This window comes from Triticum dicoccoides, chromosome 6B, assembly GCF_002162155.2.
Source record: "Triticum dicoccoides isolate Atlit2015 ecotype Zavitan chromosome 6B, WEW_v2.0, whole genome shotgun sequence".
In the NCBI taxonomy this organism is placed as follows: Eukaryota; Viridiplantae; Streptophyta; class Magnoliopsida; order Poales; family Poaceae; genus Triticum; species Triticum dicoccoides.
In genome coordinates, this window is record NC_041391.1 from 406,260,006 (window position 1) to 406,276,060 (window position 16,055).

Consider the following 16,055-nt stretch of genomic DNA (forward strand, 5'->3'; position numbering starts at 1 on the left):
AAGTTAAAAGAACAAGAACTGTAATAACGTATTGATACAGAGTAAACAAAGATGTTTCACAATGTTGTAATAAAATAACACATATGATTCTCCAACTAAAAAAGGTTTATCCCAATTCTCTTCACCAAATCACGCATGAGTTGTGGAATGTTTTCTATGCATTCATTGTCCTTGTACGACAGCAAGTGTACCAACACCTGAATTTGTAGGCCATAATAGTCCTCCACGTGCATTATGCTGTCATGCAAGGTTCACATCTAAAAGGACACATGAATGGTGAACGTAGAGTACTCACCTGGACAACTGGTAATCCATGTTCATGATCATGCCACGATGCACATAAACTTTAAAACTAAAAACCCAGACATATTGCTGCATAGAAGTAATTTTTTTAGCAATATGATAGAAGAAAAGATGGTCAAATAATTGGAATGTCAAGGTGCCGCGTCACCCGGAGGACGGTCTTGAGGTGCTTTACACCGGTGAGCCAGTCCCGTCTGCCGTCGTTTCGTCGACGTATACAGGTTCTCTTCCACGACTGATGAACGTGCCCACAAAAGATCGGGCCAGAGAGAGAGAAGAAAGAGATATATGCAGGGCCGTCAATGGGGTAGAGCCACACCTAAAAAATAGAATAAGAAATTAGTTATTTATTGTGCATCACATTGTACACTTATAGAGCATTAGATCATTAAATATTACTTTGGTTCGACATGTCTTTGAAGGGAGTACGATCACTCGATCGTGCCAGAGACTTCATCTGCAAGGAAGATAGTGCCAAAAAAATGTTTTTGTTACGTGGCCACCGTGATAAGCTTGTAGAGTGAACGCTTATTCTACCTCATTCCACTTCATATTCGACTTATGCACTACTGCTTATTATATCACGAATTAAAATCACTAATGATGATGATTTAAAAATTATTCATGCAAATATGCTATTTGCCAAATGTCTACAGTGAAATTCAGTTGACATTACCTCAACAACATAAATTATAATTTGTCGATGCAAATTAAAATGTTACACGTTTTATCTCCGTAAAATTAATAGCACGTGGTACTACAACTATCTTGCTTTCTTTTGAGTCACAACATTTCATGAGGTTCTTTTTTAGGATCGTTTACATTACATTAGATATTGTCCACATGAGAAAATATAAGAAATTTCAGCATCGTTGCGCAAGAGAAAAACACAGCTTATTATAACATTTGGCCCACCCGCGAGAATTAATTTGTTCAACGGCCTATTACATCAAGTGCCAGCACCGATGTGCCACTATGCGCACCGCCCGATCCTCTGGACGGCACAAATCAACAACTGGATAGCAAAATCAGGCCCGGTGGAAACCCTACACAAAATATCCTCCACATCCACGGAAAGGAAGGACATAGCGGCTGCGTCGGCGCCGAATTCCTTGTTAGCATGGCTGCGCCGACAACCTGGGATGCTCGACGGCGATGTCGCGTCTGGTGTCGATCTACCTCGCTGTGCTCGTTGACAATGTGGTGCCGCCGTCCTTGAAGGCAGACGTTCTGGCCATGGTGATGGGGGCTGAGTGGGCCGTCGCCCTTGATGGCAGGCGCGGTGGCCAGGAAACGGCGGCTGCGGGCGGTACGGTGACGGCGGGCCGGGAGACGGCGTCTACGCGGAAGACGGAGGCTGAGCGGTTTCTGTGTGCTGGAGTTTGCTCCGGCGGTGTGGAGAGGAGCGACAGTCTGCGCATCGCAAAGGGATGGAGCCCCCCTTCTCCCAGCCAGTCGCCGATTTTATGTGGTACGTGTTTTTCTGCAACCTTGCGTATTAGTCTGAAGCATATTATTCTATTCTGCTCGAAGCCCAAATAGTAATCGGAAAACCATTGTTTTACTTTGGATGGCAGTATGGGGTTCGTGACGCGCGGGGTGATAATGTCAGAGGGTCGGGCGGTGGACGGAGCTATGCCGGCGGCGTCGCCCGCGGTGGAGCGCCTTCGTCGGAGTGGAAGATTCCCCCCATGGCTCAGGCAAGAGAAAGTGGCCGTGGTGGGACCGGGGTCCGCGTCCACGATAGGCTGACGGCGCGTCAGTCAGCTTTTGACCGGATCGTCTCGGGGCCCGGGCAGGTGGATAAGGACACCACGGAGACGATTCGAATTTCGAATCCTTCTGGCGCGGGTGCTTCAAGGAGACAGGTGGTTGGCCAGGTGGTTCTAGAACGGACCAATGGTGAGGGGGGGCGGCTTTCGGCGCCAATCATGCAGCCAGAGGATCAGGCTGATTCACACGCGCGTTTGGAGGCGACCCCGATGGATACAGTTGTTGATCCCGAGGGGATGCGGCTTTTGGCTGCCCGGGCTGACAAGACCACGGTCGGGATGGGTGGGCCTGTGGTGTCGCCGCAGTTGGAGGGCCCCACGGTGGAGGTGGTGACTGCTGTGCCCCCCACTTTGGTGGTTGGTGCGGGACAGGACCCCAGGTCGGATCGCGACAAGGGAGGCATGGATGCGGCTGTGTTGGGTGGCGTGGCGGGCCACATGCAGGCTGTGATCTCGGACGCCACACCGGATCCAATTGGGGGTACACTGGAGCCTGCCCCGCACGAGCCTATCGGCGATCTGGTGGGTAGTGGAGGATCTGTGGGAATCGGTGCCCAGGCTACTTCGCAGGGAGTGTTGGTGCCAATGATTGGCATGGATCCCCATGCTGGCGGGGACAAGGAGGCCCCTGGCCAAGTGGCGTCCATGCGGGAGCTTGAGGCCGGGCAACTATCTTCTCACGTTAACGGTGACATGCATAACGTCGAGTTGGCATGCAATGGGGGCATGAAGCCACAGGAAGTCGCTGCCTTCGGTAAGCTAAAGTGGTTCTGCAATGCTCTCGTCTGCAAGTTGGCTCCCCCTCTCCTACAGGAAGTGCGATCCTCGTTGAGACCAGAAGCAGAACCATTCACACCTAGGCGTACTACACGTGGAGCCAAGCGCGCGATGTCGTCGATTCCTGCCAAGGCTACTCAGGCGGAGAACATGCTTATGCAAGCACTAGGCTTGGTTCCGGAAGATTTAGATGGGAATGAGGACGCAATTGCCGAGCTTGCGGACATCTTCGACTCTCCTCTCCGCGAACAACACATCAAGGTGATCGCTGCCTTGTTTGGGAAGGAAGTTCCTCCTGCTTGTGAGTTGAGGACGGGTTTCACGGTGGCTAGTTCAGCTTGATTGTTGGGCTCGGCTGTGGGTGTTCTTCATCACATGATTCATGGATCCAAACCCACATGTGTTGTGTTGGAACGTGAGGGGCCTTAACAACCCTGCCAAGAAGCATGCAGTTAGGGAGTTTGTTGTGGCTGCTAAGGTTAGCCTTGTGTGTCTCCAAGAGACGAAGCTCGATGTATTTGGTCCTTTCATCGTTATGCAATGCATTGGCCCATCCTTCGATGGGTTTGACTATGTTCCGGCGGAGGAGACTCGTGGGGGCATCCTAATTGCATGGGATAGCACAATGATATCCGTGAACAACATTGTGCGCGACACCAACTCTATCACAGGGCTCGTTCAGGATAAGGGAGGATCGACTTGGTGGGTTACGGTGGTGTACGGGCCGCAAGGAGAAGGCCCCAAAACACAATTTCTCTGCGATCTTCATGCATTGCGCGTGGCTCGCCCTGGGCCGTGGATGGTTTTGGGGGACTTTAACATGATTCTTCGGGCGGAGGACAAAAGCAACAATAACATTAACAGACGCATCATGAGGAGATTTAAGGAGTTTGTGGACAATAACGAACTTAATGAGGTTTACATGCATGGCAGGAGATTCACGTGGACTAATGAAAGGGATCATCCGGTGATGACTAAGATCGATCGTGTGTTGGTGACTGTGGACTGGGAGCTTGCTCACCCTGATGTCCTCCTCCAAGCTTTGTCTACTAACATATCGGACCACGCCCCGCTCCACTTGTCTACTTCAGCCCCTTTCTGTCATAAGAGAAGATTCCGTTTTGAGATGTACTGGACCAAATTGGAAGGGTTTGAACAAGCTGTTCGTGATGCATGGGTATGTGATGAAAACATTGTGGACCCCTTCAAGAGGATGGATGCGCTCCTAAGGAATATGGCTGTTGCGCTTCAAGCTTGGGGGCAGAGGAAGTCTGGCAACATTAAGACGCAGATCGCGATCGCCAACTATGTCATTCTTAAATTTGACCGCGCCATGGAGATGCGTGCTCTTACCCCCGCAGAGCTCTGGCTTCGCAAAACTGTCAAACTGGCTCTGCTAGGTCTGTCCTCTCTGCAACATACCATCGAGCGTCAGCGCTCCAGGCTACGATGGATGCGGGAAGGTGACGCGAATACCAAACTTTTTCAGGCTGTGGCAAATGGGCGGAGATCAAAAAATTTCATCCCCCACCTTAGGCATAACGGGGTGCTCATCACTGACCAAGAGAGGAAGGGGGAAATCTTCACAGAGGCATATGAGCAGTTGCTGGGTCATGCTACGACCAGGGAGACAGACCTTGACCTAAATTTCTTGGGTATGGAGAATCATGACCTAGGTGAACTTGAGGATATGTTCACAGAGGAAGAAGTGTGGAACACCATCAAGGAGCTACCACCTGATCGGGCACCTGGGCCGGATGGCTTCATTGCTGCATTCTATCAGAGGGCATGGACGATCATTAAAAATGATGTGATGGCAATGATAATGAAGCTGTACATCATGGATGGGAGGGGTTTCGGAAGGCTTAACAAAGCACACATTGTGCTCATCCCTAAGAAATCTGATGCGGAGTTGGTTGGGGATTTTCGTCCTATCAGCCTAACCCACAGCGCTGCCAAGCTCTTCGCTAAGATGTTGGCTAACCGTGCAAGGAGGAGAATGAAAGATATTGTCACGGCTAATCAGTTTACGTTTATTTGCGGCAGACACTTGCACGATAACTTCCTTCTTGTGAGGCAAGTTGCCAGGAAGATACACGCACGCAAAGAAGCGGGGGTGTTCCTAAAGTTAGATATTTCGAGGGCGTTTGATTCTATATCTTGGCCCTTCTTGTTTGAAGTTATGAGGCGCAAAGGATTTGGACAGAGATGGTTAGCTTGGACAGCCATCCTACTGCGCACGGCATCTACTAAAGTCCTCGTTAATGGCGTTCCTGGCAGGAGTTTTTGGCTCACGCAAGGTTTGAGACAAGGCGACCCGGTGTCCCCTCTTTTGTTCATCATTGCGATGGACGCGCTCTCCTGCATCATGGTGAAGGGCGCGGAGGAAGGCGTTCTGAAGCCATTTACCGGCATCAGGCCGAATCAAAGCGTCTCGATCTATGCCGACGATGTGGCTCTATTTGTTCGGCCTAACGAGGTCGATCTCAGGTTTGTGACCTTGGCACTTAAAGCTTTTGGAGACGCGTCTGGACTCAGGGTCAATTATGCAAAGTCATTTGCGATCCTCATTCATGGTGGAGAGGAAGATAAGATCAGGGTTTCCAACCTTCTGCAGTGCGCATTGGGAAAGTTCCCCTGCAAATACCTAGGACTACAACTTGCCATACACCAGCTTAAGAAGACAGATTGGCAGCCCATGTTGGACAATGCGAAGAAGTGTGCTCCTGGATGGCAACGCGGTCTGCTACAAAGATCTGGGCGCCTTGTGCTGGTCAAGTCGGTGGTCGCGGCGAAACCGATCCACCACTTCATGATCACTGACGCTCCAGGTTGGGTGTTTGAAGAGCTTGATAAATGGATGAGAGCTTTCTTTTGGGCGGGGAAGGATCAGGTCTCGGGTGGAAACTGCATGATTGCTTGGAATGCAGTATGCAAGCCCACGTGCTTTGGTGGGCTCGGCATCAAGAACCTTAAGTTGCAGGGGCTCACACTTAGGGTTCATTGGGAGTGGTTGAAACGCACGGACTCAGCGAAACCTTGGCAGGGACTGCGCATGATAAAGGATGAGGATGCCCGAGCTGTGTTTGATAGTCTGGTCAAGATTGAGGTGGGCGAGGGTACAAAGGTCCTCTTCTGGCGGGATCGATGGATTCATGGCTTCGCTATGCAGGATATTGCACCCATGATCCACGCTCTGGTCGACACTCGCACCAGAAACAAACGTACGGTTAGGGAAGGGATGGAGAATGGCCGGTGGCTGCAGGATATCAATGGGGAGCTGAACTTCGTTGGCCATTTGCAGCTAGTGCACCTAAACTTGGCAATCAACACGGTGCAAAGGGACCCAAGCACCCCGGACTGCTTCTCTTGGCCTGCAGATCCTTCTGGAGTTTACTCGGCTAAGTCTACCTACCAAAGACTTTGCCTTGAGGATGAATGGGTACCGTATACCTCATGCATCTGGAAAAGTTGGGCACTTTTGAAGTGCAAGATCTTCATCTGGCTGGCGATACAGCATCGTATCTGGACCTCGGACCGTAGGGCTAAACATGGACTACAAGATCAACCGTCTGCTTGCTACACTTGTTTGCAGGATGAAGACAATGCCGAACACATCTTGGTCCAATGTGCTTATGCTCGACAGGTGTGGCACACATGCTTCCAAGTTATAACCCTAGGTATTCGGCCTCCGGTGGTGGATGATACCTTCATGGATTGGTGGATCGAGACTAGGAGGGGGATGCCGAAGGATCTCAAAAGAGGCTACGACACTTTTGTCATCTTGGTCGGATGGGAGTTGTGGAAGCAACGGAACGCGCGAGTGTTCAACAGGGTTCAGAAACAACGAACCCCTATGGACTTGGTCGATGACATTCTCAGAGAAGTAAAACTATGGAGACAAGCCGGTGTAGGAGTTGGTGGTTTAACACGTTTTGTGAGAGAGTAGCCTTAGATTGTAGGGTAGGTGGGGGGTAATGGGTGTTGGCCGAGTTTAGATCCTAGCATCTAGCTTGAGCCTTTCTTGTACATTTTATTTCTGCCTTCTATAAAGATAAGGTACGCCTTTGGCGTACTCTCGAAAAAAAACTGGATGATTACAACGAGACATAAGCCTCGTCCAGCGATTGACACGCGTCCTGGCTGGGCCCAATGCGCCGCTCCCCATCTCGGCCTTATCCCACGCAGGGGAAGCCACAACCACGCATTTTCTCGCTCGGGTCGTCTTATTCATGCCAGTGCATCCCCTCCTACCGATCCCTCCTCTCTTTATCGCTCTCTCTTATTGCCACTCCATGACCGTGATTTGCTCCACTCTCTGCACATAGCTCCCCTCTCTTCCTGCTCTCTCTCACCACCGAGGCGACGGAGCGCTGCTGCTGCAGGCGGCGATGCTCTGCTGCGACGACTGCTGCTGCCATGTATCGAGGGAAGCTTCGACGCGTGACCACTGCCCGCCATGGCCGTCGAAGCTATTGCTGCTGCAATGGGGCGCATCTGCACATGGTCGTCGGAGCTGCGGTTTAAGCAGCGCGTGGCTCCCTGAGCTGCAATGGAGCGCGTCGCGCTGGATGACTGCGGAGAGTGGCCGACGGGGGGCGCTGCAAACTCCGGCGATGTTACGGGGGGCGCTGCAACTCCGGCGATGTTGCTTGGAGCTTGTTGGGAGCACCGTCGGTGTTGCAATGGAACAACGTCGGGCCGCCGGAAGCATGGCCGGCGCTGCATTGGAGCTTTGCCGGAGTTGCAATGGAGCTTCACCGGACGCCGTCGGTGCTGCACTGGAGCTCTGCCGGAGTTGCAATGGAGCTTCACCAGAAGCCATCGGTGCTGGGTTGGAGCTATGGTTGTGGCCTCGCTGTGCTACAATAGAGTTTTGCCGGTGTTTCCACAAGCGTTGCGTTGAAACTGGTCGCGTGCTCGCTCCTGCTGCAGTGTTGCTGCATCGGACGGCCACCAGCGCGCTGATCCTACGGTTGACTAGGCGGATGATTTCTATATGAAATCATCGGGCTGATTTGTAGTGATCGCCATAGTAAACTGGATGCGTTTTATATATAGTGGATGCGCATAAACATGGGGCTAATTTACATGATAAACATGAATAAACCATAGAACTTATACCGAATCAAATTAGATAGGAGTCTGCCTGCGTTTATCTTAGCGGCTTGACACCCGGGTTGATAGTCGTGCTGATTGAATTGGAGGCGGGGAAAGATCAGCTAGCTGGAAAGGAAGAACAGGGGTACAATTTTTTGGAACCGGTGCCACGAAGAGTGCGTGCAGGAGGTTCTTATGCCAAGTTGTACAACATTGTGTGCGTGGAATCAGGCTTATATGCAACCGTGGATAGGAAAGTGTTCCCGTATTAATTAATTAGAGTTAATGCGCATTATTACACAAGGATTTAGCGCGACAAAATCTCATGAAGGAAAATGGAAAGAACATAGATATAGCAATTGATCCCGGACAGAATCTCACCTGTCGTTGATTTCTTTCATCCAGCTGGATTTATAATGATGACAACACGTATAAAAATAGATCCTTATGAAGCTGTTTTAGAGGCGACGAACACTAAGTGGCTGTGCGAACGTAACATTGGAACATCATTACAGAGCATCGAAGTGAATTTTGTATTGGCGACAGTTAAAAGGATGTATTTTGACTGATCTAACTATTTTCATTCTCATTGGCGCCAGGTAAACCATGGTGATAGAAAAAGGAAGTGATTGAAAGAAGGAAGAAAATTGATCACCGTCATGAATGAATTAATTGCCATGTATGAATTGATTGCATTCGAATTAATTACGCTTGGTTACTTTATGTGAATTATTTGTTTACCAAAGATAGAGTCGATTTGAGGAAGAAAAGAAAATCGGCAGGGAGAAAACCGGTGGGGAGAAAACTGGTGGACGGAGAAAAGAAAATCGCTAGAGGGGAGGGGGGGTCGTACGAAGGGTTTGATGAAGAGGGGGAACATAAGAGGGAAAACGAAACACTAAGTTTTTTTTAGACAGTAGAGATAGAGATTACGTACCTTACGTAATAACCAACATGGACAAGTAGGATTGGATGTAAGAGGATTAAGGGGCCCATCACCTGAAAAACAGAGGGAAGAGAATTATGGTAAGGAAGGTTACATTACTACCGTAGTTTCCTTCGTAGATGGAGCATTATCGCAAAATTATACATGCTACCAAAGAAAAAAGAGGAGTCCATTTTTCTTTTATTTTACTTAGAGTAACTCCACCGGCCGACCCAAATGACACCGATTTTGTCCGCTTTTTGTCCGTTTGGGTCGCCGGTCCGCGCGTCTGTGTCCGCTTTTTTTCCTTTGGGTCTGTCAATGCGCCCAATGCGGACAAACACATTTTGGACATGTCCGCATCGGTATTCGGTCGAACACCTGGTGGGCGAACTCTCATGCCACTTCGACCCGGCCCCGGCGCACGCGAGCTCGCCTCCGCACCGCACCTCGGCCTCTTCCGGCGCCGCAGCTCGCCACAGTCGCCGCGCCAGCTTTGCCGCTGCTCGCCGTGTCCGCTCGGCCGCGCGCACGCCGCAACAGCCCCGCCCCGCTTGCCTGCTAACCGCGCGCGCCCGCCGCGACCGCTCTGCTGCGGCCCGGTCGGACACTCGTGCGCCACGGCCGCCACACAAGCTGGGCCGCGCCCCGCTCGCCCCGCCTGCCTCGCACGTCCCGCAGCTCGGTCGCTCGCCAGCTCGCCACTGCTCTGCCCGTGCGGAACGACATGCGAGCAGCCTAACAGTCGACGGCGAGCAGGAGGTGGTCGAGCGGGACGGTGAGGGCGACAGGCGCGTCGGAGCAGAGGAGTGCGCCTCGAGGAGAGGAGAAGATAGGTGGGGTGGGGTGGGCCAGCGAATAAATTAAAGAGAGGGAGGTGGGTGGGCTGGTGACAGGTGGGTCAGGCCCGGACACAGGCGGACGAGGTGGGCGCAGAATACGTCCGTTTTGTGTCCTCCTCGAACCCAACTGTGACCCAAATTTAGGATAGAAATGGGTCCGAACGGACACAAAACGAACACGAAATGGAAATGGGTTTGCGGTTGGGCCGACGCTTTTGTCCTTTTTGACCCAAACGGACACGTGCGGACGATATGGGTCCGCCCGTTGGAGTTGCTCTTATATCATATAATATGTTTATTTTAATTCCAAATTTCAAAAGATTGACCAAGTTTATATATAAAAGTATCAATATTCATGATACCAGATTAGTATTATTAGATCATCATTGAATATATTTTTGTATTATATTTATTTGATATTGTAGATGCAGAAATCCGTTGGTGCTTCCGGAAGCGCGCGCTCCTACACGCGATTTTTTTTTAAAAGTGTGAAAAAATTCCAAACAAAAATTTGGCTCATACATCTCGACATTATATATGTGCACGACAAGTTTCGGAGAAAACCGACATTTTTTGTGGCCTGTGTAAAAAAGACAAAATGATGTTTTGTGAAAAGCATTTTTTAACACTAGATTTCGTCTTTTTCACGCACGACATGTAAGTTGTTGGTATTTCACAAAACGACTTTGTGAGTACATACAATACCGAGATGTACACCCCAAATTTTTGTTTGGAATTTTTTGACATTTCAAAATATGTTTAAAACACATTTTGAAAACCAGGAGCGTGCTCCCATGTGCCAAAAGGCCACTCTCATAGTAGATATTGTTATTTTATTGATAGTATAACTTTACAACTTTTGATTTCAGTCAACGAGGATATGAGAATAAAAAAGAACGGGGAATAAACTGTGCTCCAAATATATTTTCGTTTGAGAGGACCATATCCGAGCTCCTAAGGCACCGAAGCTGCGTCCGGACATCAGACAGTCCGGACATTTGTGGGCGAATAGTTCAGATAATTTTGGTGAGCCATGTTGGACAGCTAAAAATATCTGCACCGGTTAGTTCGAACATTTGCGGGTGAATAGGTTATCCTCGTTGGAGGTGCCCTTGTGCATGCAATGGCTGTGAAAAAGGTACTCCCTCCGGATAGCAGTGTTTTGGCTTCCAATCTTAGATGAGCCCGGGACTGAACAAAAAAAGTTTAAACTATTAAAAAAGAATAAAAATTCTGATTCTTTTTTGTGAAGAAAGATGATTGAGTGCATGATGTCTATATCAAATTTCAGAGCATTTAGATGTCTAAGTAGTTTTCAGCAAAAAAAAAAAACAAATTTGAGGTTTTTGATTTTTTTTACTGTTTGTGCACTGTTCAGACCTGATTTTGTTAGATGTCTGAATGATTTGAAATTTGGCAAATACCTCACGCACTCAATCATCTTACATGGAAAACAAAGTCAGGATTTTTCAAAATTTTCTAGTATTTTTTTTGAATTTGCTGTTCATCGGGTGCAGATGAGCCTGGGCACAACATTGGATATTTGCTCCCTCCGCCACATAATATAAAAACATTTTGCAAGCTAAAACAGCTTGCAAAATATAAATATTTTGCAAGCTAAAATAACTTGCAAAACGCGAAAATACAAAGTTGAACATGGTGCGCCAGCACCCGCGTGAATAGTAAATACACAAAAAATACTAGAAAAGTTAAAAATTTCTGAAATTTAGCGGTATGAACCTTAGTCGATCCATGATGTATTGACACCCATGTTATTTTTAGTGGAAAAAATACAAATGCGGCTATACTATTCATTAAATAGTGTTTTTTAATATAGCTTCGATTTGTCATTTTTGACCAGATTATCACGGATGTGATTTTCTCGTCAAACTTCATATGTGAGTATACCGGTTGACTATGTATATTAAAGAAATAAATTCAGATTTTTTCTAGGATTTTTTTGAATTTACTATTCATAAAAGATGAGCGTGCATCCATGTTCATGAAATTCAGGTCCTGCAAAACGTTCTTATATTATGAAAAGCGTGTATCAGAAGTTTGTTTAGCTTAAGTTATGATACACGTTCTTATATTATGAGAAGCGTGTGTATCAAAGGGAAACGTTTCGAGCCGGCAGGCCGGCCGAAGCTTTCGTCCGGTCTCACGCGGGTCGCTCGATCAAAACGAAATCTTGCGGCTTTCTGCACGCGCACGCTTTTGTTAAGTGGACCCCATGCGCCGCTGAACCGTTGAAATCTTATCTCTTCCTCGAGCTGCGACTTTATCCTCTCAATCTCGCCTTTTCCTATGTCTTTCCCTCCCTGCAGCAGCCATGGCCTTGCCTGCTCGATCGCAAGTTCGCTGCCATGGAACAACTCCAAGCTCGCTCCTACGAGCACCTCCACAGCCACAACAAAAAACAAGAGCTCACTTATGGGAATTGCCCCCGTTTTGCAACTCCGGCGACCCTCCTCCGCCCCTCCCTCACGCAGCAGCCATGGCCGGTGGAAATTCTGACCGATTTTTTATGCCAACCAGTTGTAGCTTTTTGGATAGCCGGTAGTAACTTCTGCTAAACCAGTTGTATCTTTTTTAAATCATCTTGTTCAAGCTTTTTCTTCAAAAATCTGTTTCTTGCATCTTTTTTCTAAAATCATTGGTTCCAGCTTTTAAAATAACTGGTTGTAGCATTTTGTTCAACTGGTTGTAGCATTCTGTTCAAGCGCAAGCTTTTTGCTATAATCGTAGCCTGTTTTGCTACCACCGGTAAATCTTTTTGCTACAGGCATGCACGGCGGTGTTGGTCGACGGCGGTGATGTTTTTTTTTTTTTTGCTGCAACCTTTTCTGAGTTTGCTGGAACGAGCGCCCAAATTTGCTACCATCGCCTTTTTGATTTTGCTGGGAGGAGCCGCCCAAAATGCCTTCACCGGATTTGGCTTTTGCTGGAACCCGCTCCAGAAATTGCTACCACCGGCTTTTTGGTTGTGAGCATGCCGTCGCCTACCATTGATGCTGCAACCGGTATGGTGCGGCCGACATTCATGGTGCGACGAGCTGCAACTGAGGGTCTGCTCTATCTTTTGTTACAACCATCATCGGTGTTTGCTACAACCGACAACAAAATTTGCTGCGACGAAAATAGCCAGGCGTTTGCAACCAGCAAGGGGTCTTCCTCCATGGCGACGGCAAGCTCGGGGTAGCCGGCGAGCACGCGGCGGCCGAGGGTGAGCACGCAGCGGCCGAGGGCTAGAACGGCAGCCATGTTTCCTTTGTTATTTCTCGCATGGAAAGGATACGTGAAGGAGGAAAGATGCGTTGGGCGCCTAGCAGTCGCCTGTATCAAAAGTCTGTACAGCTTAAGTTATGATACAGAATGCGTGACGGTAGACATTGACCGAACTCCTCACTGTACGAAGTGTACAGTACATTCACATTCACTAGTGTACAGTACATCACATTCACTAGTACTCCTTCCGTTCTTAAATATAAGACCTTTTAGATATTTAGATATTAAAACGTGAACTGCATATGGAGTAATAGTGAATCAACACTCAAATACGTCTATATGCATCCGTATGTAGTCCACATTGAAATCTCTAAAAGGCCTTATATTTAGAAACGGAGGGAGTACATCAATGGTGTTGTCTATATGACTATATGTGGCATTGTTTGAGCAATGACTTGACTTGCAAGAATCCAAATACGTATAATGTATATACATTACTCCCAGTTAAATATATGTAACATTGTCTCAGTGACTCTATAAGTATTTATTGGAAAAATCTCAGTGCCAGCAGCAACTCATCATTTTAAACATTGAGAACCTGACAGCTAATAAGCTCAGCAGCCCCAAAGTTCTTCGAGGCTACTATGTTCCATAAGACGTTTTCTTCAGGTGCATCGTTTCCCGTGTTATTCTCCAATACAGCTTGCATAACTTGAAGATTATTGTTTGCCTCTTTTGTAATAACATGGAGCTTCCCATGAAGGCCAGCGAGTAAATAAGGAGACTCCGCATCAGTGAAATCATGAACTGGAACGTGTGGTACCATAGTTCTCCAGACATCTTCTTCAGCATCATACCTTTTTATCTGTCCACTGTCCAAGGAGCTGGAAGGCTCCAATGTATAAAGCTCATCATTGACTACAACACCTAATTTTGTGCCTGCTTGCCTTGCTGGCCATCCATCGCCAAGACCGTCTGGCATAGTTGACCAAGAGTTTAATTCTGAGTCATAGATTTCACCTCCAATATCAAAAAAGAATGGCCATGAGTACAGGCTCTGAGGAACATAGAGCTTTCCGTTATAGGATGCCATCCCAGTGGCGATAGGCTTCAGCACATCGGCCAAGAAAGCTGTCGGTAGTACCTGTGCTTTCACGAAAGGCATTTCCGGCAACTCACTCCATAAACCAGTTTTCGGATCAAACACTTCACCCGACCGTAGAGGAAGCAATCCGTTCCGACCCCTACTAACACCACCAACCACATACAACTTACTCTCCAATAATGATGCCTTAGAGAAAGCCCTACCAGATATCATCGGGTTAACTTCCTGCCACAAATTGACACAAGGGTCATACCTCCACACGCAATTCAAGGCAACAGCTTTGGAAAAACCCCCTAAGACATACAAGCAACCATCAGCAACTCCGACAGAGCACCCGCAAAAAGGCATTTGATCCAAACCATATCGGCGCCAAAACCATCCCCTAAAGAAATCAGCAATCCTGATGCTTGAGCCCACTACATTCCACATCCGAAACACAGAATACTGCGTCCTCCCAGTGGAGTCCGCCTCATTGGCGAATGAAGGCATGGATGGCAGCCTTTGCCATTTCTGGAACAATGGATCGAGTGCATAGCATTCAAGCTTATTTGCCTCAACTCTGGTCAGTATATACAACCATTCTTCAGTTAACCCAAGCTCTTTTCTCAGCTGGGCAAGCTCAGCGCCGGTGATTGCCGCCTTCCAAGTTTGGCTAACCAACTTCATCTTTAGGTAATGAATCCGTGATAACCTTGCTAGAATTTGAAATGAAAGCTCATCAGGAAGAGTCGGAATTATCCTCGAATATGACCCACAGTCATATGGGGTTATCTTGGCCCTTTTGTTTGAAACTGATCCATGTACCTCGTCTGAATCCATGGATCGAGCCTTACTGATTGCAGTGCTTAGATAAGAGCCCATCTTGTCTCGTTTATCTTCAAAGTCAGATAACTCGCTGTTGTGTCATCCCTCAACCTGGTTTGGAAGGAAAAAATTTGAAATTATATGCATATCGGCTTCACCATACCCGAAAAAACATAATAGTGCACAAAATCTACAATAGGACAAACATACCAGTTGCATTTATTAACCAAAAAAACTCTAACTAAACAGTACGAGGCCAACATTGTTTCAACTACAGTAACAAAAAAAATCTACAAGCCTCAACCACGAGTGTAGGACCGTCTAGTGCCAGAAACCTCAATTCTAACCGAATTCGTCTGAAATTTATATGATTGATAATCAAAGCGATACAAATTTGATCAAGCACCTTTTCCCACAACCAATTCCACCCTAGAGACCTCAACTATGACCCAAATCCATGCAGACCAGACCTAACTACGACGCCCACCAGTTCATCAATCTATTATCAGAAGACCCTCGCCTGGCATAAACAACCTAGTCGGACGCCTTACGGAGCCGCCCTGTCCCACGGGGTCGCGAGACATCTGATGCAATATTATTAACAGTAACTTGCACAGAATCGCGATTCGAGCGGGGAATTGGGACCAATCGAGGCTTACCGAGAAAGGATCCACACAGTAGATGATGAGCAGGAGGACTGGACACGAGTAGCTGCTAAGGATCTCGCCGCGCCCGGTGGACAAGTTCTAGGTGGGTGCGTTGCGTGTGTGGCGGAGGGAGAAACGAAGCGAAGGGAGGGGCGCTTCGGCGAAGGGCGGCAGGTTCGCAGGGAATGGGTGGTGCGCTGGAGGCGGCCAGACGACCTTTGCGTGCAGACGTCGTGTTGCAGCCAAGCATCGGGTCCACCGCCCAAGGATAGCATCTTAGCTAGTCCTGGCCATGGGCAGCCCGACCCGGCCCGGCCTGGCCCATCATTTTTGGGTTTTTTTGAAGGACGGGCCGGGCCAGCCCAAAGCCCGACGGCCTTTTACGTGTTCGGACCGGGCTTGGGCCCAAAAAAAAGGCCCGACGATCGGGCCGGGCCAGGCTCGGGCCTGGGTTGCCCGAGCCCGGCCCGACCCGAGGTATGGCCAGGTATAATCTTAGCAGATGCTCTCAAAATTTCGTTTACAGTATTCCGTAAACAAAATTTACGGGAC

The 16,055-nt window shown here is 48.3% G+C and overlaps 1 protein-coding gene across 1 annotated transcript; it reads right to left on the minus strand.

Annotated features, from left to right (window-relative positions):
* Window positions 1–13,308: 13,308 nt before the first annotated feature.
* Window positions 13,309–15,721, minus strand: LOC119322912 (F-box/kelch-repeat protein At1g22040-like). Its single transcript, XM_037596449.1, has 2 exons — window positions 15,516–15,721; window positions 13,309–14,967 (listed from the first exon to the last, which is right to left on the minus strand). The coding sequence occupies exon 2, from the start codon at window positions 14,911–14,913 to the stop codon at window positions 13,531–13,533; it is 1,383 nt and encodes a 460-aa protein (XP_037452346.1). The 5' UTR covers window positions 14,914–14,967; window positions 15,516–15,721; the 3' UTR covers window positions 13,309–13,530.
* Between the last annotated feature and the right edge of the window lie 334 nt (window positions 15,722–16,055).

What these genes read in the sequence shown, in the direction of transcription:
- LOC119322912 (XM_037596449.1), bottom strand. Translation starts at nt 14,913, where the DNA reads ATGGGCTCTTATCTAAGCACTGCAATCAGTAAGGCTCGATCCATGGAT.